Here is a 26,158-nt window from a genome sequence, read left to right on the forward strand (position 1 = left end):
ACATATATGGGCATATGAATGTATTAGGGCAGGCCGAACCGATGACCTAATTTCAAGATGGCTGTTACCTACATTCCGGTTAGCGTTGTGAAGCATAAATGAAATAAACACAGTATATGTTGATACACACCGAAAGCGGGACTCCACAGATCATGAGGATGTCTTATTTGTCTGCCTGTGACCTACCGTTATTGATCACCAACCCCAAGAGTCAAAATGTTTATTTTACACGTTTTCACCAAACAGCAAACATCTTACAAGGTAAGCTTCGATTTGGCCTGTGTTTAAGCTATACCTACATGGGGGGTATGACATGAATCCTTAGGTTGGTAGGAACAACTCTAGCCTATTGCCATGTTATCTGAAGATGTATGATTTAATGTCAACATCCAATGTCCACAGAGTGACTATATCTTTGAGAATGAAAAATATGATGTTGCCTGCTTACGCGCCGTAGGCAGCCATTACACAGGGGATTGGCTACTATGGCACCTTGACAGTCTTGTAGCCAATGAGATAAGGTTTCCAGGGATATGCAGTTGACCTGGATGGAACAAAGCAAGGCCTAGAACCTTTTTTGCGTAATGCAAACTATTGTTACTTGCCTCAGAGACGAGACGCACTGAACACGCTACATTACATTGTAAACAGATTTCATCGCTTTAGTTTCCTTGCTTTAGCATAAAAGATGGCTTCGCAAGGCTGGAAAAAAGGTAAAAACTAAGAATATGAAGAAGTCTACTGGCATAGAATGTAACGTGCGTCGTATAGAGAGGAACAAGGCGCGGCGTGTTGAGTGCTCATAATTATTCTTTAATGAAAAACGAAACACTTTACAAAGAAACAAAACGACAGCAAACAGTTCCGTCAGGCACATACAACTAAACGGAGAACAACTACCCACAAACACAATAGAAACAAAACCCAACTTAAATATGATCTCCAATTAGAAGCAACGAGGACCAGCTGACTCCAATTGGAGATCAACCCAAAAAAACAACATAGAAATAGAAAAACTAGAACTTAAACATAGAAAACATAGAAACCCACCCAAAACACGCCCTGACCTACTCTGCTAGGGGGCAGTATTGACACGGCTGGATAAAAAACGTACCCGATTTAATCTGGTTACTACTCCTGCCCAGTAACTAGAATATGCATATAATTATTGGCTTTGGATAGAAAACACTCCAAAGTTTCTAAAACTGTTTGAATGGTGTCTGTGAGTATAACAGAACTCAAATGGCAGGTCAAAACCTGAGAGATTCCTTTACAGGAAGTGGCCTGTCTGACCACTTCCAGCTAACGTTACGTGATGTGTGTGGTCTTAAACATTGTTTACCTAGCTAGGTTCATTGTTTACCTAGCTAGCTAGTTATATGTCTTAAGCTAAAGTGTACTGTTAGCTAGCTAACTAATGTTCGCTGGCTGGCTCCCTAACGGACAATATTATGTGTTTCCCAGAGCTGTTTTCTTTTCTAGGTAGAGTCTAATGTTAGACAGTGTTGGCACTTTGTTCATTGCTGTTTAACTAGCTAACGTTAGCTGGCTGGCTCGTTAGCTAACGTTACGTGACGTGTGTACAACACCCGTTGAATATGGCCTGTGTCAGTAAACGTCTGCAAAAAAGCGTAATGAAATTGAGACGAGATGGGTGGGGCTAAACTTAAGAGGGTGTGAACAATGCTGAATGGGTGTGGACAAAGGGGGCTCTTCACTAGATACCAAAAAAGTCAAAGGTGATTTTCTCAAAAGTGAGTTTACAAGTTGATCAACTTTCAAAGCAGAATTACTTTCCCATTGTTCCGCAAATGCAGTGTATGATATACCATTTTGTAACTCTGAGTCTCTACTTTTATCCAATGTAAAAAACACCATTTCACATTTTGCTACATAAGACCGAATCCAGGTGGTGAATCACATTTGTGGTTCTCACCTCTGCATTTGACTCCAATTTGTTACTGTTTGCATTGTGTGTGTGTGTGTGTGCTTCACACCTTCTATGTGAGTCACTGTACAGAAAGTTTAGGCATGGTGTTTTTACTTTACAGTAATTTTGTTTTATAAATGTCTTAAAACAGTATACCTTTATTTTATTCACCACAGAGTAGAGGATGCAGAGGATTTGGATGATAACGTTTGGGAGCCAGCCCTCCCCAGCAAGCACCCCTGCCGGTCAAGGTCTTCAACCTCCACTGCTATGTCAATAACCTTGTCTGATGCTTCTTCATCCACTTTTCATAGACCTCTTGAAAAAGAAAATAGGGGCTTGTGGCACCATTCGTCCTAACATAATCTGTTTCCCCAAGACGAAGGTAAACGACATGACAAAGACAGCGTGGAGGGGGACCATACATTGGATCAGGACTAACAAGCTGCTTTTTGTGAAATGGAAGGACACTAAGGAAGTAATCATGCTCACCACACAGCATAAGGTATTCAATAACGATCATCTCACGGAGGGTGAAAAAGGAAGAATGTCCCCATTTCTGTCAAGGACTACAATGCCAGCATGGGGGGTGTCGATCTATCTGATGCTCTGATAGGCTACTACCAGGTCCTCCATAAGACCAGGAAGTGGTATAAGACTTTTGCTACAGTAAATGCTTTCATTCTCAACAAGTAGATGGCCAAAGCAAAAGGTCAAACCCCTCTCTCCCAGTTGGCCTTCCGAGAGCAGCTGGTGTTGTAAATGGCTGAATTGGGGCCCCAAAGCAACCTCACAACCATCACAAGACCCCCCACTCAAGGTGAGTGCCACTATCCAGCACACATGCCAAAAGACAAAAAGGAAGAACTGCACGTTGCACAAAACACAGTGGGGAAAAAAGGGTGAAATGCCAGATCTTCTGTCCGAAATGCCAGTTTGCTTTTTGTTTCTGACAAAGAGGGAACTACTTCAAAGACTATCACGACATGCACAAGCTACAGTGAAAGTTAAATATAATCATCTACACCTGGGATGTAAAACAAACAAGAATGCCATTTGTAAATAGTTCAGCATTTGTAAATAGTTCCTTTTTCATAAGACATTTTTATATGTTTTTTTATTTACTCTACCAGTCAAAAGTTTAAATACACCTAATCATTCAAGGGTTTTTCTTTATTTTTATGATTTTCTACATTACAGAATAATGGTGCAGACATCAAAACTATGAAATAACACATATGGAATCATGTAGTAACCCAACAAGTTTTAAACAAATCAAAATAGATTTCTGATTTTAGAGTATGCATTAGATGGCGAATGCTGTGGTATCACTGCACAATGCTGTGGTAGCCATGCTGGTTAAGTGTGCCTTGAATTCTAAATAAATCACTGACAGTGTCACCAGAAAAGCACCATCACACCTCCTCCTCCATGCTTCACGGTGGGAACCACACATGCAGAAATCATCCGTTCACCTACTCTGTGTCTCACAAAGAACCAAAAATGGCAAATTTGGACTCATCAGACCAAAGGACAGATTTCCACCGGTCTAATGTCCATTGCTTACACTAAGCACATTACAATTATACATTACCTCGGTTGTCATTGAGTTTCAAACCTTCACATACTGCAACTCATTCTCAGAAGGGGGAAAGGAACCAATTAATTAAACATCAGTACATGCTTCATCACCACACACAAGGCAATCACTTTGTTTGGTGTTTGTTTGCGAGATCACTGTTGAGCTCTTTCAGATGTTCCACTACATTAGTCAAGTTACCCTCACCCTGGGTTATGAATGCACAGCAATGGTCACCTATCATTTCTACTCTGCAGGAGATGTGATGCTACTACTACAGCGAACTTCCCTTGAGGTGGCCTGCTTTATACAGGGATCTGTGGTTATTCTTTCAAGTGTTGTACCTTCTTTAACAAGCCCTTCACAGGAAATTGACAATAGTGTCTTAAATAACAACACTATCTCTGCAACTAACACCCTTATGCAAATGATCTGCCTCAAATACATGCGCCGAATGTACTTAGCCTTCGGTTACAAATACATTTGCACAAAAATCATTCCATCTAACCAATAACATGTTAGTCACTACTACCTGTCCACTTATATAGTTATAAACATATTAAAACATGCTCATGTCAATTGTACTGTATCATCAACAACAAAAATCCCCAAAATCCAGAAAGTGATATATATTGATGCACTTTAAGATTAGAATTCTGATAACATGGTAAAACAAAACCCCTCCTATCAATGTCCCCATCAATGTCCCCATATTTAGAATGACAATCCTTAGTGCTCCATGTTGAGTATGCCACACAAATTCAACACCCTCAACTTAGCACACACTGACACATTTAGAATGTACATTTAAAAACAGGGGACCATATATTACCAGTATTAACTTTATAGCATTACATCCCATTTGTCCCTGTTTTATATTCGCGGGTGGCATGTTAACCTCTTCGGGCTAGGGTTCACTATTTTCACATCCGGATGAAAAGCGTGCCCAAAGTAAACTGCCTGTTACTCAGGCCCAGAAACTAGGATATGCATATAATAGATTTGGATATAAAACACTAAAGTTTCTAAAACTGTTAAAATTATGTCTGTGAGTATAACAGAACTGATATGGCAGGCGAAACCCCGAGGAAAACCATCCCCCCCCAAAAAAATTCAGCTTACCTCTATTTTCAATGGCTAGTACTATAATTATAAGCCCCTGTCCTCCCAAATTGCAGTTCCTAGGGCTTCCACTAGATGTCAACGGTAAAATTGCAGACGCCAAATTCAAATTAAATTACTATAAATATTAAACTTTCATGAAATCACAAGTGCAATACATCAAAATAAAGCTTAACTTGTTGTTAATCCAGCCACCGTGTCAGATTTCAAAAAGGCTTTACAGCGAAAGCAAACTATGCGATTATCTGAGGACAGCACCCAGCAACAAATGCATAACAAATCATTTTCAACCAGGGAGTTGCAACACGAAAGTCAGAACTAGCGATATAATATATGCCTTACCTTTGAAGATCTTCTTCTGTTGGCACTCCAAAAGGTCCCAGTTACATTACAAATAGTCCTTTTGTTCGATTAAGTACTTCTTTATATCCATAAAAACTCAGTTTAGCTGGCGCGCTTCAGTCAATAATCCACTTGGTTTCCCTCCTTCAAAATGCATACAAAATGAATCCCAAACGTTACCAATAAACTTATCCAAACAAGTCAATCAATGTTTATAATCAAACAATAGGTACCCTAATATGCAAATAAACGATAACATTTAAGACGGAGAATCGTTATTGTCTTTACCGGAGATAAACAAAAAGAACACGCTGTCTCGGCCATGCGCTTGGAAACACTACAGCCAAAATGGGAGCCACTTAGGAAACTACAACTTCTCCCTCATTTTTCTTTAAACCAGCCTGAAACTCTTTCTAAAGACTGTTGACATCTAGTGGAAGCCCTAGGAACTGCAATTTGGGAGGGTTTCGCCTTATAATAAAAATGCCAGCCATTGAAATCAGTGGTAGGCTGATTTTTTTTTGGGGGGGGGATAGTTTGTCCTCGGGATTTCGCCTGCCCTTTTCAGTTCTGTTATACTCACAGACATTATTTGAACAGTTTTAGAAACTTACTCAGGCCTAGAAGCTAGGATATGCATATAATTGGTAGTATTGGATAGAAAATACTCAAAAGTTTCCAAAACTGTTAAAATAATGTCTGAGAGTTTAATATAACTGATATGGCAGGCGAAAACCCGAGGACAATCCATCCAGAAAAGTATTTCTTTCAGCTCACCCTTGATTACTATGGCTGTCAATGGGAATATAAAAGGAATACCTCCCAGATTGCAGTTCCTTGGGCTTCCACTAGATGTCAACAGTCTTTAGAAAGAGTTTCCGGCTTGTTTTTTGAAAAATTAGCTTGAATTTGTAGTTTTAATAAGTGGCTCCCATTTTAGCTGTGGTGTTTGTTGCGGGTTCCGGTGAGTGCACGTATATTCTCCGTCTTAAATTTGATCATTTATTTACATATTAGGGTACCTGAGTATTGATTAGGAATGTTGTTTGATATGTTTGTTAGAAGTTTATTGGTAACTTACAGGATTCATTTGTATGCATTTTGAACAGTGGAAACCGGTGGATTACTGAGTCTAGCACGCCAATGAAACAGACCTTTTTGGGATATAAAGAAGGACTTTATCGAACAAAAGGAGCATTTGTTATGTAGCTGGGACCCTTGTGATTGCAACCAGATGAAGATCTTCAAAGGTAAGTGATTTATTTTATCGCTGTTTCTGACTTTCGTGACCCCTCTGCTTGGTTGGAAAATGTATGAAAGGGAATGCAGCTCACACTCACGGCCGTGCGCAAGACTTAGCTCATGGCATTCTGCCAGACCCCTGATTCAAACAGCTCTTATTCTCTCCCCCTTCACAGTAGAAGCCTGAAACAACGTTCTAAAGACTGTTGACATCTAGTGGAAGCCTTAGGAAGTGCAATATGACCCCATAGATACTGTATATTGGATAGGCAATCACTTGAAAAACTACAAACCTCAGATATCCCACTTCCTGGTTGGATTTTTTTCTCAGGTTTTTGCCTGCCATATGAGTTCTGTTATACTCACAGACATCATTCAAACAGTTTTAGAAAATTTAGGGTGTTTTCTATCCATATGTAATAAGTATATGCATATTCTAGTTACTGGGTAGGAGTGGTAACCAGATTAAATCGGGTATGTTTTTTATCCGCCGTAGGCCTAGATTTAACGTTAGCGCACGTACTGAATTTACCCCTAGACCTGAGAACCGGACATTCGTTTTTCCAATGACCTGAGCCTTGACAGTAGTGACACTCTTGACCAAAGTCAGCTTTACCACGGGAGTCAGGCTCAACCCTAGCTGAATGAAACTCTGCTCGTGAACCAAAGTATCTCGGTGAGCGAGGCCCAAATCTATCCGAACGCCCCCACTCACTCCGAATACGGGGTTCTGCAAAAACACTTTTGTGAGTCAAAACATATTCGTCCGCCAAAACTGCAGCTTCAGCGACAGTCTTTACTTTTCGTTCATTAATGTATGTCGCTATACGATCAGGGATTGTGTCCTTAAATTGCTCTAACATAATCAGCTCACATAGCCCTTGGAAAGTCATAACTGCAGAGGCGGAACACCAGCGATTAAACTGTGAAGGTAATTCTCGCGCAAACTCAACATTAGTTTGCTTATCATCCCTTTTTAAAGTTCTAAATCGTTGGCGGTAAGCCTCAGGAACCAATTCGTAAATCTGTAACACCGCCATTTTAACCTTATCATAACTGACACTGTCGGCTACACTAAGAGCTGAATATGCTTCCTGCGCTTTACCAGTCAGCACACACTGCAACATTAAAGTGCGGTCAGAATCAGGCCAACTCCTGGCGTCAGCAACACGCTCAAACAACAAAAATAATGTCTCTGGGTCCTTTTCATTAAACTGAGGCAACAACCGTAAACTCCCAACAATGTCAAATGTGTCCGGGGCATGACCAAAAGAGGAACGACTCCTAGGTAAATCTGCGTCACCTTCCCAGAGCAAACTCTCCCCTAAGAGCTTTCCTTCCCTAACCAACTCTAGTCGCTCTTGTTGCAGCTTGATTTTAGCACGCTCCATATCCTGTTTATATTCCAATTCCTTTTCATATTTTAACCGATCAGCAGCCAATTCCTTTTCATATTTTAACCGATCATGCTCACGATCGTGCTCTAGCTTCTCACGATCATGCTCTAGCTGTAACAGAAGCAGCTCTTTCTGCTGTCCAAAAAGAAGACTACTTGGACTAACTGATGGAGCGGTAATTGTAACATATCGGGGAGATGGTGAGTCCTCAGCAGAGGCTGCCCCAGTGGTAACGTCAAGAATACCACTCTCCATCAGATTGGCCTTCAATATTAACCTAATATAATTTTTGTTGACGTTTATCACCAATTTCAACCTTGTAGTGTACAGCAAACTTCAACAGCTGTTCTTTAGTACATAAGTCTAACAGTTCCTCTGATGGAAAGCGAATCAACTGTTCCACATTAGACGCCATAGTCAGAGAGAAAAAAAAAATCTCACTCAACCCCACTGCTGAGCACATCAGACCACTCAAGAGAAATGACAATCATACTGGCACCACAGAAAGAGAGATGAGATATGGAGCTTCCCCAAAACCTACAATAAGTCAACCCTAGTCTTCATGCAGATTTGCGGTTGGTAATTATGCACTATAGCCCGCTGGCAAGGAAGTAACCCCCCAGCACGCTGGCAGATTCCACCAAACCACTGATGTGCCCCCGAGACAATTGCTCAATCCACAGACACCACACACAAAAAAAAACATTAACCATGCCCAACATATTCCAAAAATGCTAAGCCTATCAGGGGAAAAAGGCTATAGCTCCGGGTAGTAAGTTTCACTACCCTATCCAAATCTCCCACTGAGGTACAAAGCCGATTGTACTCACCTCCTCAGATCAATGTCCCAACAGCGAGTAGAACAAGCTTTTCCAGGCTGGGCAGGGGCCTGGAAACTAACCAATGTACTCTCTCCAACGCAGCACACAAACCAAACAAACAAAAGCAACCAGTACTGAGCACCAAACTCAAACAAACTAACAAAATGTACAAACAGAGCACCTACAGATTTTAACATTACCTCCACGTTTTCTCCCAACACAACACGTTCAGATCCCGGACGAGCCCCCACTTGTGACGAACCGGCACTGGGTTCGCAACAAAAGGGAGACAACGTGGAGACAAGGAGTATCAAAATATATATTTATTAAATAAAGTAACTAAACAAAATGAACAATTAACAATGGTGTGTGTAATCAGTAATCAGTAGTGTGAGTGTTTTGCATACCTGAATGTAATAATGCAGTGTTGAAAGGTGCCAAAGCAAATAACCAAAAAGCCACAAAAATACTACAACCAAAATCAACAAAGTGTCTGCCTGGAGAGAGTCTCCACAATGACTGTGGAAGAGGTCTCTTTATCCTGGGACACACCCGGGCCCAGGTGTTTCCCATCTAGCTGACGACCCTCCCAACTCCGCCCACCGGCATCCTAATAAGGAAACAAGAACAAAGAGAGAGAATACGGCAGACAGAGTGGGAGGGTCGTCACAGCAGTCACATATATTGGAACAGCCCATCTGGAGTGGAGAATGCCATCTTCTCACGAGCTGCCGGGGTCAGAGTAAACTGCCAATACCCCTTGGTTATGTGTACTGATCAACCGTGCATTTCCCAGTCTTTCAATCAACTAATCTATTCTCGGCATGGGATAAGCATCAAATTCCGAAATAGCATTTAACTTACAGAAGTCATTACAGAATCGTACTGTATTGTCTGGTTTCGACACCAGGACTATCGGGCTGGACCACGCACTTTGTGACTCTTCAATGACATCCAGCTCCAACATCTTCCCCACTTCTTGTTTTATGGCCACTCTCTTCACCTCTAGCACCCGGTAAGGTTTCTGGTGGACCCTTATCCCAGAGGTGTGATGATATCATGTTGGATGTGATGGGTGTGTCCTGGTAGGGAAGAAAATACATCTGTATTTTGCATAACCAACTCACGTAACTCTTGGGTCTGAGTTGGCGATACCTCTCCAAGGGCAATCTCCTCCAGCAGGTTCTCGGAAGAAGAGAAAATGGCTGAAAGTACTGATGTCTGTATGTTTGTCCCCACCCCAGTGCCTCTTGACTCACCCACTTTTTTAACAGGTTAATATGATATACCTGTTCTGGCTTCCCTCTCCCTGGCTGACCGATAAGGTAGTTCACAGGCCCCAGTTTCTGCAGCACCTCGTAGGGACCCTGCCATGTGGCCAACCCTGGGTTTGAGCGGGATGGTTATCCTCTTGGGGCCACCCCTTCCCGGTAACGGGATTGCTTGACAAGATGCATGGCGCGAAATTCAAAACAGCAAGAATCTAATCATTTCAATTTCTCAAACAATCAACTATTTTACACCATTTGAAAGATAAACATCTCCTTAATCCAAACACATTGTCCGATTTCAAAGAGGCTTTATGGTGAAATCATAAAGTTAGATTGTTAGGACAGTACATAAACAAAAAATTACACACAGCCATTTTCAATGCAAGGACAGGCGTCACCAAAAGCAGAAAACCAGCTAAAATTATGCACTAACCTTTGACAATCTTCATCAGATGACACTCCTAGGACATATGTTAGACAATACATGCATTTTTTGTTCTATCGAGTTCATATTTATATCCAAAAACAGCATTTTACATTGGCCCGTGACGTTCATAAAATGTATCTCCCCCAAAACTGCCGGTGAATTTACAAAAATACTCATTATAAATGTTGATAAAATATTAAACTGTTATACAAAGAATTATAGATGAACATCTCCTGAATGCAACCGCATTGACAGATTTCAAAATAACTTTACTGGGAAAGCACACTTTGCAATAATCTGAGTACTGCGCTCAGAAAAATACACTAGACAATACAGATAGCCGCCATTTTGGAGTCATCTAAATGCATAAATAACATTAGAAATATTCACTTACCTTTAATAATCTTCATCGGAAGGCACTTCCAGGAATCCCAGGTCCACAATAAATGTTGTTTTGTTTGATAAAGTTCATAATTTATGTCCAAATAACTCCATGTTGTTAGCGTGTTCAGTAAGCTACTCAAAATGTAGGACGCGCGAGGAAAATGTCACGACAAAAAGTAAAAAAAAAATATCTATTTACGTTCGTTCAAACATGTCAAACGTTGTATAGCATCAATCTTTAGGGCCATTTTAATGTGAAACTTTAGTAATATTCCAACCGGACCATTCCAGTGTCTTGAAAAACGTTTTGGAACAGAGCTTCCTCTCTCGTGAAAGCGTGCCAATGAAGTGATGTCATTCCCTGGGACACCAACTTCCCAGCCTTCTCATTCGGTCTCTGTTCATCATAGACGCCTCAAACAACTTTCTAAAGACTCTTGACATCCAGTGGAAGCCTTAGGAAGTGCAAAATGAATCCTTAGTTACTGTGTGTTTGATTGGCAATGACTTGAAAAAACTACAGGCACCAGACTTTCATTTCCTGCTTGTATTTTACTCAGGTTTTTGCTAATAATATGCATATTCCAGTTTCTGGGCCAGAGTAGCAACCTGTTCAAATTGGGTACGTTTTTTATCCAGCCGTGAAAATACTGCCCCCTAGCCCCAACAGGATTTATACTCTCGACTCTGGGCTTTTTGGGCCTGCTGTAAATGTTCCTTCACAATAGGCATTACCATGTTTATGGGGTCTTTCATTTCTTCAATGTGTTCTATGACCGTGTTGTGAGGGTTGGGCTGTTGTTCTCCTTCGTCACATCTAACAATCCCCAGGGGCTGTGGGAAAACAATAGCTCAAATGAGGAAAAACCATTGGATGCCTGGGGTACCTCTCTTATGGAAAACATCAAAAACGGCAACAGCTGGTCCCAGTTTCGCCCATCCCACTCCATGGTCTGTCTGAGCATGGATTTCAGGGTTCTATTGAATCTCCCGACTAGGCTGTTGTTGGTCTGGGGGTGATATACAGACATGCGCAATTGTTTGATTTTAGCAATTTACATAAATCTTTCATCACCTTGGACATGAACACCATGCCTTGGTCCGTCAGGATCTCTCCGGTTAAACCTACCCTGGAAAACATCTGTAGCAGCTCTCTGGCGATGCTCTTGGTGTTGACACTACACAGGGGTATAGCCTTGGGATACCTGGTGGCATAATCCACCACGACCAGTATATGTTGAAACCCTTTTGCCGACCGTGGTAAGGGTCCAATTAAATCCATAGCAATTCTATCGAATGGCGTATCTATCACTGGCAACAGGATTAACTTCTTACGGATCATTGGGACACTAACGTCTCACCTCGACAAACATCTGGTGAAATTGCAGAAATCGTAATATTTGAACATTCATGAAAATACAAGTGTCATACATCATTTAAAAGCTTAACCTGTTGGGGATAGGGAGCAGTATTGACACGGCCGGATAAAAAACGTACCCGATTTAATCTGGTTATTACTACTGCCCAGAAACTAGAATATGCATATAATTATTGGCTTTGGATAGAAAACACCCTAAAGTTTCTAAAACTGTTTGAATGGTGTCTGTGAGTATAACAGAACTCATATGGCAGGCAAAAACCTGAGAAGATTCCTTACAGGAAGTGGCCTGTCTGACCATTTCTTGGGCTTCTACACTCTCTTTATTGAAAACTGAGGATCTCTGCTGTAACGTGACACTTCCTACGGCTCCCATAGGCTCTCAGAAGGCGGCAAACCGGTGAATGATGTCTTTGCAGGCCCTGGCTGAAAAACGCTAGCGCATTTGGATAATGGTCGATCAGAGAACAATGAGACTGAGGCGTGTGCACGAGGCAACACCATGTTTTTATTTTTTCGTCTTTGAACTAAAACAGGGTTTCCCGGTCGGAATATTATCGGTTTTTAAAGAGAAAAATCGCATAAAAATTGATTTTAAACAGCGGTTGACATGCTTCGAAGTACGGTAATGGAATATTTATATATTTTTTGTCACGAAACGCGTCGGGCGCATCACCCTTCGGATAGTGTCTTGAACGCACGAACAAAACAGAGGATATTTAAACATAACTATGGATTATTTTGAACCAAACCAACATTTGTTATTGAAGTAGAAGTCCTGGGAGTGCATTCTGACGAAGAACAGCAAAGGTAATCACATTTTTCTAATAGTAAATCGGAGTTTGGTGAGGGCCAAACTTGGTGGGTGTCTAAATAGCTAGCCCGTGATGGCTGGGCTATCTACCCAGAATATTGCAAAATGTGCTTTTGCCGAAAAGCTATTTTAAAATCGGACATAGCGATTGCATAAAGGCGTTCTGTATCTATAATTCTTAAAATAATTGTTATGTTTTTTGTGAACGTTTATCGCGAGTAATTTAGTAAATTCACCGGAAGTTTGCGGTGGGTATGCTAGTTCTGAACGTCACATGCTAATGTAAAAAGCTGGTTTTTGATATAAATATGAACTTGATTGAACAAAACATGCATGTATTGTATAACATAATGTCCTAGGATTGTCATCTGATGAAGAGCATCAAAGGTTAGTGCTGCATTTAGCTGTGGTTTGGGTTTATGTGACATTATATGCTAGCTTGAAAAATGGGTGTCTGATTATTTCTGGCTGGGTACTCTGCTGACATAATCTAATGTTTTGTTTTCGTTGTAAAGCCTTTTTGAAATCGGACAGTGTGGTTAGATTAACGAGATTCTTGTCTTTAAAATGGTGTAAAATAGTCATATGTTTGAGAAATTGAAGTAATAGCATTTCTAAGGTATTTGAATAACGCGCCACGGGATTCCACTGGCCGTTGAGTAGGTGGGACGATTCGTCCCACATACCCTAGAGAGGTTAACCCTTCCAAACAGCCCCTGTGACCCATATTTAAGACACTTCCGGTTCGCACAGGAAGCTATAAGTAAACACACATCCTGATTGGGGTATGCTATTACAGAATCCTGAGTTTAAAGTCTTTACGTTAAGAATTGACTGATCTACATAGGGTTTAATGCAGCGATTTTCACAATCTGCAGGCTGGTTATATATAGAAAAACACATTTAGGGTGTTTTTAACCACTTCCGGTTGCTCCAGGAAGCTTAGAATCAACACAGGTAGACCTCATAGTGGCCTGATGGTATGTCATCGAAGACAGGTTCATAAGGCATTCATAACCCACATAGGCTTCAGGTTGAATTTAGGGGAATAGGCAATGTATTCCTATGGGGAGAAAAGTCATTGCAAACTTTTTGATGTAACACCTTCTTTTAACTGTTATCGGTTAATGCCACACGGTCAAGGTTAGGCTTGCACAGATCAGGAGGACCTTAGGAACATTCCTGTGATTAAATTGTCCTTCTAACCCTAACGGTTCCGCCGCTGTCCCCCAAAAGCACCTGAAATTTAGGGGCAGGCTTCATTTTGGGCCTACTTTTTTCACGGTTGCTGCTCTCAGAGCGAGCTATGGTCAAGCGGGGCATCTCGTTGAACTCGGCACAGCCTAGAGATAATGGTAATACCATTGCAGGCTCTGTGTGTCTTTAAGCACCGCACTCTGTCACTCCATCCTTGCTATGTGTGTGTGTTTGTGTGTGTGAGAGCTTTTCTTTGACATCTGATGGGATAAATGACTGATTTACAGTTCATGAGGGTTGCCTAGTCACACATATGAAGTTGTGGAAAGATCTGACCTTTTTAACCCTTCGAAACAGCCCCTATGACACCATTTTAAGGCACTTCTGGTTGACACAGGAAGCCGAAAGTGAACACATATCCTCCTTGGGTTAGGCTCTTATAGAATATTGAGTTTTAAGTCTTTACGTTAAGAACTGACTTATTTACAGAGGGTTTAATGAGTGTGTTATTTCAGAAAATCACAGAAATCTCGCAGAGCTCCGAAACCTGCCTTAACGGATTCATCTGAACACGCTGCAACTGGATCTGTAACTTTTTGGGGGAAAAATTCAAACATTTCAACATCACCAAATGTACATTGTACGATTTCTCTTAAATGACGATAGATAAATGTCTGGTTCTTTTTTTCCTGACACCGAAGGCTCATGTACTTTGATGTGAAGCGGTCAAATTAGCGCTCTATTTTCATTTTTGACCTTTAATCCCAGAAAAATGGCCTTAACTCAAAAAGCGTTGAGGCCTTGACTCCATCTTGTTCGGGGCCAACTGCCCATTATGCGAAACCTATGCTCGCCAAGTTTCGTGTTCGAAGTCTTTTCCGTTTAGGAGAAAAGGCCACGTCATGATTGGTGATGTTTGTTACATTTGCAATATGTATCCATTCGCCCTCCATTCGCCCTCTGCTGTTATTTTTCCGGGACAGGTGAAAAATGACCAAAATTTGAAAATTGTATTAAACGGAAACCGAACGTCCGAGAGACTTCATTCGATGACTTCCCGGAAGATCCGGCCCCAGTGCACGGCCAGGCGCCGTCCGTGAATTTTTACAAACATTCTCGGACGTCTAGTAAGGGACCGTACATTTGCAATATGGACTTCCTCATCAGTCATACAGCAAGTGCCAAAATGTGCGCTTCATGTATGGAAGCACAGAATCATCTAGAATGTCATTGTATGCTGTAGCATTAAGATTTCCCTTCACTGGAACTAAGGGGCCTAGCCCGAACCATGAAAAAAAGCCCCAGACCATTATTACCCCTCCACCAAACTTTACAGTTGGCACTATGCATTCGGGCAGGTAGCGTTCTTCTGGCATCCACCAAACCCAGATTTGTCAGTTCGAGATGATGCCAGATGATTCATTCGTCCAGAGAACAGCACTTGGTGGTCCCGTTCTGTAAGCTGAGCCATTGTTGCTCCTAGATGTTTCCACTTTCCACTTGCATAGTTAAAAAAATATGAAATTAAGTAAAACACAATAACAGCAATTAGTTGACCGGGGCAGCTCTAGCAGGGCAGAAAAGTGTTTTTGACCGGGGTTACAACAAAATGTGTGCTGTACTCTAAAACGGAGTTTGGAACATCTGTGCTTCACCACGGGTAAATTAATAAAGTTTGGGTTTTGATTTGAAGATGTCAATTTGCCCACTAACATGGGGTGAACAGCTGCGGTGATTGCTCTCTATACAATAGCATAGACTATGAGACAGATCTGCCCAGCTGCTCCGACTTTGTTTACATAAGACAACACGTTGCACATTTTTTAAACTTGAGAAATACTGCACCAAACATCTTAGTTAGATGTAGAATTGTGCAACTAAATCATCCTTAGCAAAAACGTAAAAATCAATTACAGATTCCTTGAGTTATCTTAGATTTATTCTGGGGATTTTGTGGAACTGAAATAGGCTTCCGTAGTGTCTCATGGGGGACAAACATCATTAACCAAGCGCATAATCGGTCAGGAAACGCACTTCCAAGACTAAAATCTCATTTTTCTAATGAGCAACAGAAAAACACACATGCCAATCAGCATGTTCAGTGGCTCTTTAAGTGGATCGCTAACTTGGTCCCAGATGTGTTTATGCTCTTGCCAACTCTATTGCTGTTATTGTCAAGCCATACATGTTTGGCATGACAATGAGTGACAAGGAGTTGGCATGATGGCACAAACAGACTGGCACTCAGGGTAGAGGATTGTAGGTGCAGCACAAATGAACCACAATTCAAACCTTATGAACTACTATTGAAAGCTTATGAACCACGATTAAATCTTATGAAACACTATTCAAGTCTTCTTCTGGAACATGGTGACCAGACTATTGCTGTTGCTTTGTGTGTCTGTGTTCATTTTGTTGTTGACAATGTGAGGCAGGAGCACACGCTCGGTCCTGGGCTCCATCTCGTAGTAAGGGCACACCTTCAGGTGGTCTGACATGGAGGGTACATTGTTGTCAAAACACCATGCTTCTACTGGAGAGAACAGAGTACTGAACTGCCACACCTGGGCAGAGGGAGGAGAGGAGTGGAGGGAGAGTACAGGGGAGGGAAGGAGAAAATGAGAGGAGGAAGGAATAGAGAGAAGAGGAGAACAAAGAGGAGAAAGCAAAGAAGAGGAGAGCAGAGAGGAGGAAGGAGAAGAGAGGAGAGGAAATCAATAAAGGAAAAGCACCGTAAAAAAACAAATTTAGAAACTTCTATCTCGGCTAACTCACCACCTTCTTGGCTTTCCACTTGGCCATGCCAGTCTTATAGGTCTTCTTCTCCCAAAGGAGGGAGACCATCCCCCTGTCGTGCAGCAGAGAGGAACACACCTCCCTCATGAGGTGGGACACCAGGGCCAGTTGGGACAGGGACAGGCTGTCCAGGAAGCTGGCCATGTGGTACAGCACCTCGTAGGGCAGAGTGCTCAGAGAGTCCTGGTCCCCTCCTCCTCCACCCCTCGACCTTCGCCTCCTGAAGTTTGAGACTGGTTCTGGAGCAGGCTGGGACTTGGAGTATTGGGGTTCCTCATTTAGAGAGGCAGGGACAGTGGGTCTCAGGCTGAAGCTACTAAGCTCTTTGCTGGAGGTACAGGTTAAAGTTATTGTCAGGGTCAAGGTAATGGTAAGGGCTGTCTGTATGTTTCTATGAGGGAGCTTTCTTACTTGTAGGTGACGGTGGCAGTGTGTGTGGAGGGCTGGAACCTCCTCTGGCTGTAAGTGCAGCCCAGGTAGGCTAGGGGACATCTCTGCTCAAACCAGCCACTGGCACACATCTGTATGTCGGTGTGCACGTTCCTGAATAATAATGATGAGGAACATTAATTTTATTTGTCTAGAAAACATACTAAAGGATATCAAGCCATATCAAGGCTACTACACGACAGAGGGTCAGGTACCTGAAATGTTTGGGCTACCTGAAATGTTTGGGATACCTGAAGTGTTTGGAGTAACTGAAGTGTTTGGAGTACCTGAAGTGTTTGGAGTACCTGAAGTGTTTGGGGAACTCTCTGCGTTGGAAGTTGTGTCCACAGAGAAAGGTGAAGGCGGAGCTAGACTTGTTGTGTCGGGCCGTCACACCCTTCGCCTGCAGCTGGAGGTGGAGCTGGAGGGGGCGGTCCTCCGTCAGACTGGCCAATGAAATGTCACGACCGAACGGAGCTGACAGGAAGGCGTAGGTCTGCGTCCCCGTGTCGCTCAGGAGGGCGTCGCTGGACTGTGACTCAGCGATCAGGTGACCCCTCTGCTCCTTCTCCAGAGAACACAGCAGACTGGCCTGGAGGATACATGCAGGAAGGGTTTGGGAGTGAAATGCACATCCTAACTTTTTACACTGTTGCTGGACAAGATTAAATGCCCGTACCAGTAGAAATCCACATTTTCGAGCTGAAAGACAATGGCCAGAGCTTACCCATGATGTAAGTCAATAAATCATTGTTTTAGTCAAAGTATGATACATTTGTGCTTGAAGTGACAGAACCGAAGTCACATCTGAGCTGAGCAATATAATAGATCATCTTTGGCTACTGCAAAGATGGGGGATAAATGAAGATAGTTTACCTTTTTGGAGAAATTGTCAGTTACGTCATTTTGACTGCTCATGAATATATTTTATTACTATGCTATTTTTTAAGTCATGCCCACCTCCGTCCTTGACTTTTCCTACATAAGTATGTATATATAATGCTGTTGATATGATCTTAATATCACAAACGCCCTGGCCATAGAGAGGGGTTTTTGTTCTTTATTTTGGTTAGGCCAGGGTGTTACACCTGGGAGGTGGCCCGCCAGAGCCACCTCCCAGGACTAGGCCTCCAGTGGGTCTCGCCAGTCCGGAGCCGCCAGAGCTGCCCGCCAGTCCAGAGCCGCCAGAGCTGCCCGCCAGTCCAGAGCCGCCAGAGCTGCCCGCCAGTCAGGAGCCGCCAGAGCTGCCCGCCAGTCAGGAGCAGTCAGAGCCATCCGCCAGCCCGGTGAGTCCTGTGCCTATGCCCAGGGTCAGGCCTCTTTCATGTCTCCCCAGCCTGGTGAGTCCTGTGCCTGTGCCCAGGGCCAGGCCTCCTTCATGTCTCCCCAGCCTGGTGAATTCTGGGCCAGAGCCGCCAGAGCCACCCGCCAGCCCGGAGCCACCGGAGCCGCCAGAGCCGCCTGCCAGACTGGTGAGTCCTGTGCCTGCGCCCAGGGCCAGGCCTCCATATCTCCCCAGCCTGGTGAATCCTGGGTCAGTGCCGCCAGGGACGCCCGCCAGCCGGGCGCAGCCAGGGACGCCCGCCAGCCGGGCGCAACCATGGTCGCCCGCCAGCCGGGCGCAGCCATCGCCGCCCGCCAGCCGCAACCAGGGCAGCCCGCCAGCCCGCCAGCCGGGCGCAGTCAGGGTCGCCCACCAGACCTTCGGCGCGGCCAGGTGCGCCACCTAAGAGAGCGACGCCAAGGGTGGAACAGAGGCCACGTCCCGCACCTGAGCCGCCGCCGTAAGAAGGCCCACCCGGACCCTCCCCTTCAGTGTCAGGTTTTGCGGCCGGAGTCCGCACCTTGTGGGGGGGGGGGGGGTACTGTAACGCCCTGGCCATAGAGAGGGGTTTTTGTTCTTTATTTTGGTTAGGCCAGGGTGTTACATTGGGTGGGCGTTCTATGTTCCTTTTTCTATGTTTTTGTATTTCTTTGTTTTGGGCCGTGTGTGGCTCCCAATCAGGCACAGCTGAAGCTCGCTGTTGCTGATTGGGAGTCACACATAAGGAGCATGTTTTTCCTTTGGGTTTTGTGGGAAATTTTTTCTGTTCAGTGTTTGCACCTGACAGGACTGTTTGGCTGTCGGTTTTCTTGTTTTGTTTTGTATAGTGTTCTTTCTATTATTAAATGCTATGATGAACACTAACTCCGCTGCACCTTGGTCTCTCTCTCACGACAGCCCTTACACAGCTTCAGTAGGGAATGTTGTATTTGAATGGTTTTCCCGTTGCCCCTCTTCGGGACAGTAGGGCGTGCTGCACTCATTCTCCCGACATTGGAATGTTCAGTGCCCAGTTGATAATCTCCCAGAAAATTGCTTCAAAACTTAACCTAAACTATACCGAAACTAATTTCACACATATAACAACAGATTTGATACTTTACTTAATGTATGATGGGGAGAAAGGGGGCAAATGGGTGAGTTGATGAGCAAGGGGAAGCGAATTATGGATATTTATGTCATCACCAAATGTGAATGTACCCTGTATCAGTCCACCAAACCCAAGCAGTTTAATCAGTGTACTCTGGCCTACTTGGAGTACACAGTGAGAGATTTAATTAATTTACAATGGCAAGAAGACCAAGACGAATGGATGCACATGCTGCGTTATCGCTGCTACAATCAAAGGTATGTCAATATTGCATAATACCTATTGCCATACATATAGATAAACTTATACAATGCTTGAAGTGACAGAACACATTATGTTTTTCCTATGGGAAAATAATCCTAATGTTTTCTACTCTATTGTGTTCCATAGGTTGGTGTGGATGTTTTGGAGAGACTTCATCATGAGTATGGCATATGGGCTACGTTTGAGACCTATGAGGGCCAAGGCAGCAGCACAGATTCCATGGGAGCCTTTGCGTGAGATAAAATTGCTCACAGCTCCCGGGGAGGAGACAGTGCCAGGTGACCAGATGCACAAAGACAGAACCCAAGACACTTGTGTCACCTGCAAGTGACGTGACGTGTTTGTGGGAAGTGTGTCAAGCAAGTAAAAGTGGAAGATTTGTGTCAACTGTTAGGACAAGGAATAAGCGCTAAATGAAATCCAACTGATGTCATTGCGTGAAAATGCATGCCACGTAAGCATGAGCTGACAATAATTGACTATTTATGACTGCTGTCATATCGACACTTATATTAATTGTAATGCCATTATATGTTTTGTGCTGATTTTCACTTTTTATCGACCACACTTTGCGCTTATAATGATGTTTAATCTACTGTTTTCATTATTTGATGGTGCATTTTGCTGACCGTGTGTCTTTGTGTCTAGGGTTAGGGTAAAAAAAAGGTATCTTTATAAAAATAAGCTGTTGCTGTATTCCAGCACTTATGCTTTCTGTTTAATAGATGATACATAAAAACTCTACAAATAAAATTGATTGAACAATTGAATTTTTGTGGTATTTTGTTTTTACATAAAGTACCAGTCAAAAGTTTGGACACACCTACTCATACAAGGGTTTTCTTTATTTTCACTATTTTCTACATTGTTGAATAATAGTGAAGACATCAAAACAATGAAATAACACATGTGGAATCAAGCAGTAACCCAATGTTTCTTTAACAATTCTAAATACAGTGAGGGAAAAAAGTATTTGATCCCCTGCTGATTTTGTACGTTTGCCCACTGACAAAGAAATGATCAGTCTATAATTTTAATGGTAGGTTTATTTGAACAGTGAGAGACAGAATAACAACAAAAAAGTCCAGAAAAACGCATGTCAAAAATGTTATAAATTGATTTGCATTTTAATGAGGGAAATAAGTATTTGACCCCCTCTCAATCAGAAAGATTTCTGGCTCCCAGGTGTCTTTTATACAGGTAACGAGCTGAGATTAGGAGCACACTCTTAAATGGAGTGCTCCTAATCTCAGTTTGTTACCTGTATAAAAGACACCTGTCCACAGAAGCAATCAATCAAATTCCAAACTCTCCACCATGGCCAAGACCAAAGAGCTCCCCAAGGATGTCAGGGACAAGATTGTAGACCTACATAAGGCTGGAATGGGCTACAAGACCATCGCCAAGCAGCTTGGTGAGAAGGTGACAACATTTGGTGCGATTATTCGCAAATGGAAGAAACACAAAAGAACTGTCATTCTCCCTCGGCCTGGGGCTCCATGCAAGATCTCACCTCGTGGAGTTGCAATGATCATGAGAACGGTAAGGAATCAGCCCAGAACTACACGGGAGGATTATGTCAATGATCTCAAGGCAGCTGGGACCATAGTCACCAAGGAAACAATTGGTAACACACTACGCCGTGAAGGACTGAAATCATGCATGCCCGCAAGGTCCCCCTTCTCATGAAAGCACATATACATGCCCGTCTGAAGTTTGCCAATGAACATCTGAATGACTCAGAGGACAACTGGTGAAAGTGTTGTGGTCAGATGAGACCAAAATGGAGCTCTTTGTCATCAACTCAACTCGCCGTGTTTGGAGGAGGAGGAATACTGCCTAAGACCCCAAGAACAACATCCCCACCATCAAACATGGAGGTGGAAACATTATGCTTTGGGGGTGTTTTTCTGCTAAGGGGACAGGACAACTTCACCGCATCAAAGGGACGATGGACGGGGCCATGTACCGTAAAATCTTGGGTGAGAACCTCCTTCCCTCAGCCAGGGCATTGGAAATGGGTCATGGATGGGTATTCCAGCATGACAATGACCCAAAACACACAGCTAAGGCAACAAAGGAGTGGCTCAAGAAGAAGCACAGTAAGGTTCTGGAGTCGCCTAGCCAGTCTCCAGACCTTAATCCCATAGAAAATTTGTGGAGGGAGCTGAAGGTTTGAGTTGCCAAATGTCAGCCTCGAAACCTTAATGACTTGGAGAAGATCTGCAAAGAGGAGTGGGACAAAATCCCTCCTGAGATGTGAGCAAACCTGGTGGCCTACTACAAGAAACGTCTGACCTCTGTGATTGCCAACAAGGGTTTGGCCACCAAGCCTAAGTCATGTTTTGCAGAGGGGTCAAATACTCATTTCCCTCATTAAAATGCAAATCAATTTATAAAATTTTTGTCATGGGTTTTTCTGGATTTTTTTGTTGTTATTCTGTCTCTCACTGTTCAAATAAACCTACCATTAAAATTATAGACTGATCATTTCTTTGTCAGTGGGAAACGTACAAAATCAGCAGGGGATCAAATACATTTCTCCCTCACTGTAGATTTTAGATTCTTCAAAGTAGCCACCCTTTGCCTTGATGACAGCTTTGCACACTTTTGGCATTCTCTCAACCATCTTCACCTGGAAGGAGTTCCCACATATGCTGAGCACTTGTTGGCTGCTTTTCCTTCCCTCTGCGGTCCAACCCATCCCAAACCATCTCAATTGGGTTGAGGTTGGGTGATTGTGGAAGCCAGGTCATCTGATGCAGCACTCCATCACTCTCCTTCTTGGCCAAATAGCCCTTACACAGCCTGGAGGTGTGTTGGGTCATTGTGCTGTTGAAAAACAAATGATAGTCACACAAGGCCCTCCCCTGCCCTCCCTCCATTTTGCTCCTCCCGTCCTGTAGGCAGAAACTCAAACAGGATGTACCCGTGATGAGAACTATTCAACGCTGGTCTGACCAATCGTAATCCACTCTTCAAGATTGTTTTGATCACGCGGACTGCAGCTTCAGAGAATAATATCAATTTATACGCTGATTCTGTGAGTGAGATTATAAGTAAGTGCATTGTAGAAGTTGTACCCACTGTGACTATTAATGTGTTTGAGCCAATCAGTTGTGTTGTGACAAGGTAGTGGTGGTATATAGAAGATAGCCTTATTTGGTAAAAGACCAAGTCCATATTATGGCAAGAACAGCTCATATAAGCAAAGAGAAACAACAGTCCATTATTACGTTAAGTCAATACAGAACATTTCAAGAACTTTGAAAGTTTCTTCAAATGCAGTCGCAAAAACCATCAAGCGCTATGTTGAAACTGGCTCTCATGAGGACCGCCACAGGAAAGAAAGACCCAGAGTTACCTCTGCTGCAGAGAATATGTTCATTGGAGTTACCAGCCTCAGAAATTGCAGCCCAAATAAATGCTTCAGAGTTCAAGTAACAGACACATCTCAACATTAGTTGTGTTTTTTTTATTTTTATTTTATTCACCTTTATTTAACCAGGTAGGCTAGTTGAGAACAAGTCTAATTTACATTTCCTCAAGGCCCAGTGGTTCTAGTGTTAATGGGGTGGGTCTCCCATAGACACAAATGCAATAGCAGATGGGTCTGGTCTACTTAGTTCATTGACTTTAATTGATCCAGAGAAAAACAGCAAGTGGGGTCTCGCCTCCTCTTCCTTGTTTTTGCTGTAGCCTGCACCTGGCTGCCTGAGCCATGGAGCAAATTAAAATAAGGGGTGCAAACTAATGTTTTTGCACCTCCCTTTTTTCAACCATTCCATTGATCCTAAAGAGAAATCTCCACCCACCCGGGGCACATGCAAAACAAACTCGCCCATTGTCTCAATACTTAGGCTATCCATATTACCAGAGCTTATATTCTTTCAATTTCTATGGCGTAATCGCAGCCGCAATTGAGATAATGCATTGATATATTGCTAGCTTAATGGCATCTGGAATATGACACAGTTTCGTTGGAATTATCAAACGAGAAGAGTCAGACAAACGTCAACATGTCAACAGCTTCCACGGTTTAGCTGAGACTCATTTCTTGACAGGTAGTCTTTTTAAGAAATAATTATTTTCAACCTTAACTGAAATAGTGCTCACATAACTTTCATTAGCCAGCTAAGGTTAGCATACTAGCTAGTTACTCTGACAGCTGTCAGTCAGTATCTTATTTGTCATTATTTCTCTGCAACACATGGAAATCACCACAATGTTCACACCCCCAATTTCTGAATATGTATTAGCATAAATGAGAATTTCCACTATAGGAAAGGAATTACTCTAAATAGGTGCGGCAACTTCCTCTGAGGTGGGCACAAATTTTCAGTTAGGCATGAATTGATGCTAATAGGAGACTAATGAACTATAATGGGAGACTATTGGTCTGCAACTACTTTGACTGGAGATATCCAAAGAGTTCACCTTGAGCTCTCACCTGCACCTCCTCCCAGATAGGCATGTCCTGTGGCTCCACCCCCAGGTCGCTGGTGTCCACGGCTGCATCCACCCTCTTCCGGTGTCCGGGGTTCCTGATGCGTGTGTGTTTGGCCGTAAAGCTGGTGGGAATCTTAAAGGTCCTCACTGTGTTGATTTTCATGGGCTCCAGCTGGCTGTAGTAATACATCTGCTTCTTCTTAGGGCCGGCCAGACAGGCCACACACTGGGGGTTGGGGCGTGTATCTGTGTGTGTGTGTGTGTCATTAAGTGCGTGTGTCCCTGTGGTGGTCAGGGTCTGTGATTGATGTGACTCCATCTCTTGACCTCTAACTCCTGATGCTTGACCCTGACCTCTGCCCCTTGCCCCTGCCTCTTGGTTAGCCTCAGCTATCATGCAGCCTCCCCTCTCCATGTTAAACATGCGCTCCCAGACGTAGGCCACCGGGCCCTCTGATCCTACCACCCTTCCCCTGGCCAGCTCCTCCCTCTCCTCCTGGGTCAGCTCTCTCTCCTCCCCCCGCTCTCTGTCCCGCTCCCTAACCGCCTCCTGAATATCCTCAGGGAGGGGTCCATACCATCCTCGATTAGCAGGAGACACACAGCCAACCCTGTTAGGGAAAGACACTCCTCCAACCACTCCCTGTGCCTCCAGGGCCTCCCTCTCCCTCTTCTTCTCTTCCTTCTCCCTCCTCCTCCCCTCCCTTCTCATCTGCTCCTCCCTCTCCTCCACTTCCACCCTCTCAATCAGCTCAGGGAAGAGATTCTTCATCTTCAGGGAGTGGAACAAATGGTGCTGATCTCTCAGAGCCATGGCCAGGTCCAGCGCCTCGCCGTGTCCTCCTCCCTCCTCCTTCACTAGGTTATTCTGCAGGGCTGAATGTGTGTGTGACTGGGCGTCCTCGGCTGGCCAGCGGTTCCACTCCATAGAACAGCACACCACGCTGGCTGGACAGACCTGCAGGTGGGCCGCCAGCCAGGAACGGGGCATGCTGATTGGACAGCCGAAGCCCGCGCTTAGGCATGGCACCCTCTCATTGGGGCAGAGTAGCGCATGCTCCTCCTCTTTGCACAGGTGAAAGAGGGCGCCACACAGCAGGCGGCAGGGGATGAGCACACATGACACCGAGATCTCCACAGGGGCCTTGCAGCACTGACTGAAACAGCTGTCACAGTGGCGGTGACCGCTGGGGCGGGAAGGACGAACCTTAGGGGAGGGCAAGACACAGGGAGAGAGGGAGGTAGAGGGAATGAGAGTGAGGGAGAGAGTGAGAAAAACAGAGAGAGGGAAAGAGGGAGGAAGGGAGTGAGGGACAAAGCAAGAAAGAGATAGTCATAGGCAAAGAACATAGGCAAAGAGTCAAAACTACTCTCAATCAAAAACATGAACTCTGTTTTAATTAACTTCCCATTTTATGACTGTCGTTATTTGGTTTCAATAGCTATTGAAATTTGATTCATTTTGAGTTCAAATTAATTTTGAACTTACCATATTCACAGAACTTCAGTGTGTCAAATAATTGGTGAATATCCTGAAAAACAAATAATTGATATGATTAGTCAATAAAGTTGTTGTGTGTCAACCTCCCTAAAGGTAGAGGTAATACCAACAAACAATAACAGGACAGATATAACACAGACAATCATCTGATCGGACTATCATGGGAATCACATTAACATTGTTTGCATGTAATCTGTCATTAATCTGCCATAAAGACATGTAATCATACTGTCATAATATAGTCAATGTTGTGCCCTCCTCCCTCTATGTACACAACCATAAAACAAGAGTAGACATGGTCAGGTAGAAGCCTGGGGGTGGTCCAGCGGTTAGTCCCACCACCCCCATGGGTGGTAGTGTATGGTGTTGGCATGGGTACAAATCCGTCCCTCTAGTCACGT

The 26,158-nt window shown here is 43.6% G+C and overlaps 1 protein-coding gene across 1 annotated transcript in view; it reads right to left on the reverse strand.

The window, feature by feature from the left end:
• Positions 1 to 15,825: 15,825 nt before the first annotated feature.
• Positions 15,826 to 26,158, reverse strand: part of fbxo40.1 (F-box protein 40, tandem duplicate 1) — a 79,629-nt gene continuing 69,296 nt past the window's right edge. Inside the window, exons 2-7 of the mRNA XM_014123778.3 lie at positions 25,746 to 25,788; positions 24,258 to 25,463; positions 17,435 to 17,721; positions 17,112 to 17,243; positions 16,680 to 17,028; positions 15,826 to 16,468 (exon numbers count right to left, since the gene is read on the reverse strand). Coding sequence (XP_013979253.3) covers positions 16,253 to 16,468; positions 16,680 to 17,028; positions 17,112 to 17,243; positions 17,435 to 17,721; positions 24,258 to 25,463; positions 25,746 to 25,748 — 2,193 coding nt within the window. The 5' untranslated portion in view covers positions 25,749 to 25,788 and the 3' untranslated portion in view covers positions 15,826 to 16,252. The remainder of the gene's footprint in view (positions 16,469 to 16,679; positions 17,029 to 17,111; positions 17,244 to 17,434; positions 17,722 to 24,257; positions 25,464 to 25,745; positions 25,789 to 26,158) is intronic.

Source organism: Salmo salar, chromosome 10 (assembly GCF_965601325.2).
Source record: "Salmo salar chromosome 10, fSalSal1, whole genome shotgun sequence".
Classification (NCBI taxonomy): domain Eukaryota; kingdom Metazoa; phylum Chordata; class Actinopteri; order Salmoniformes; family Salmonidae; genus Salmo; species Salmo salar.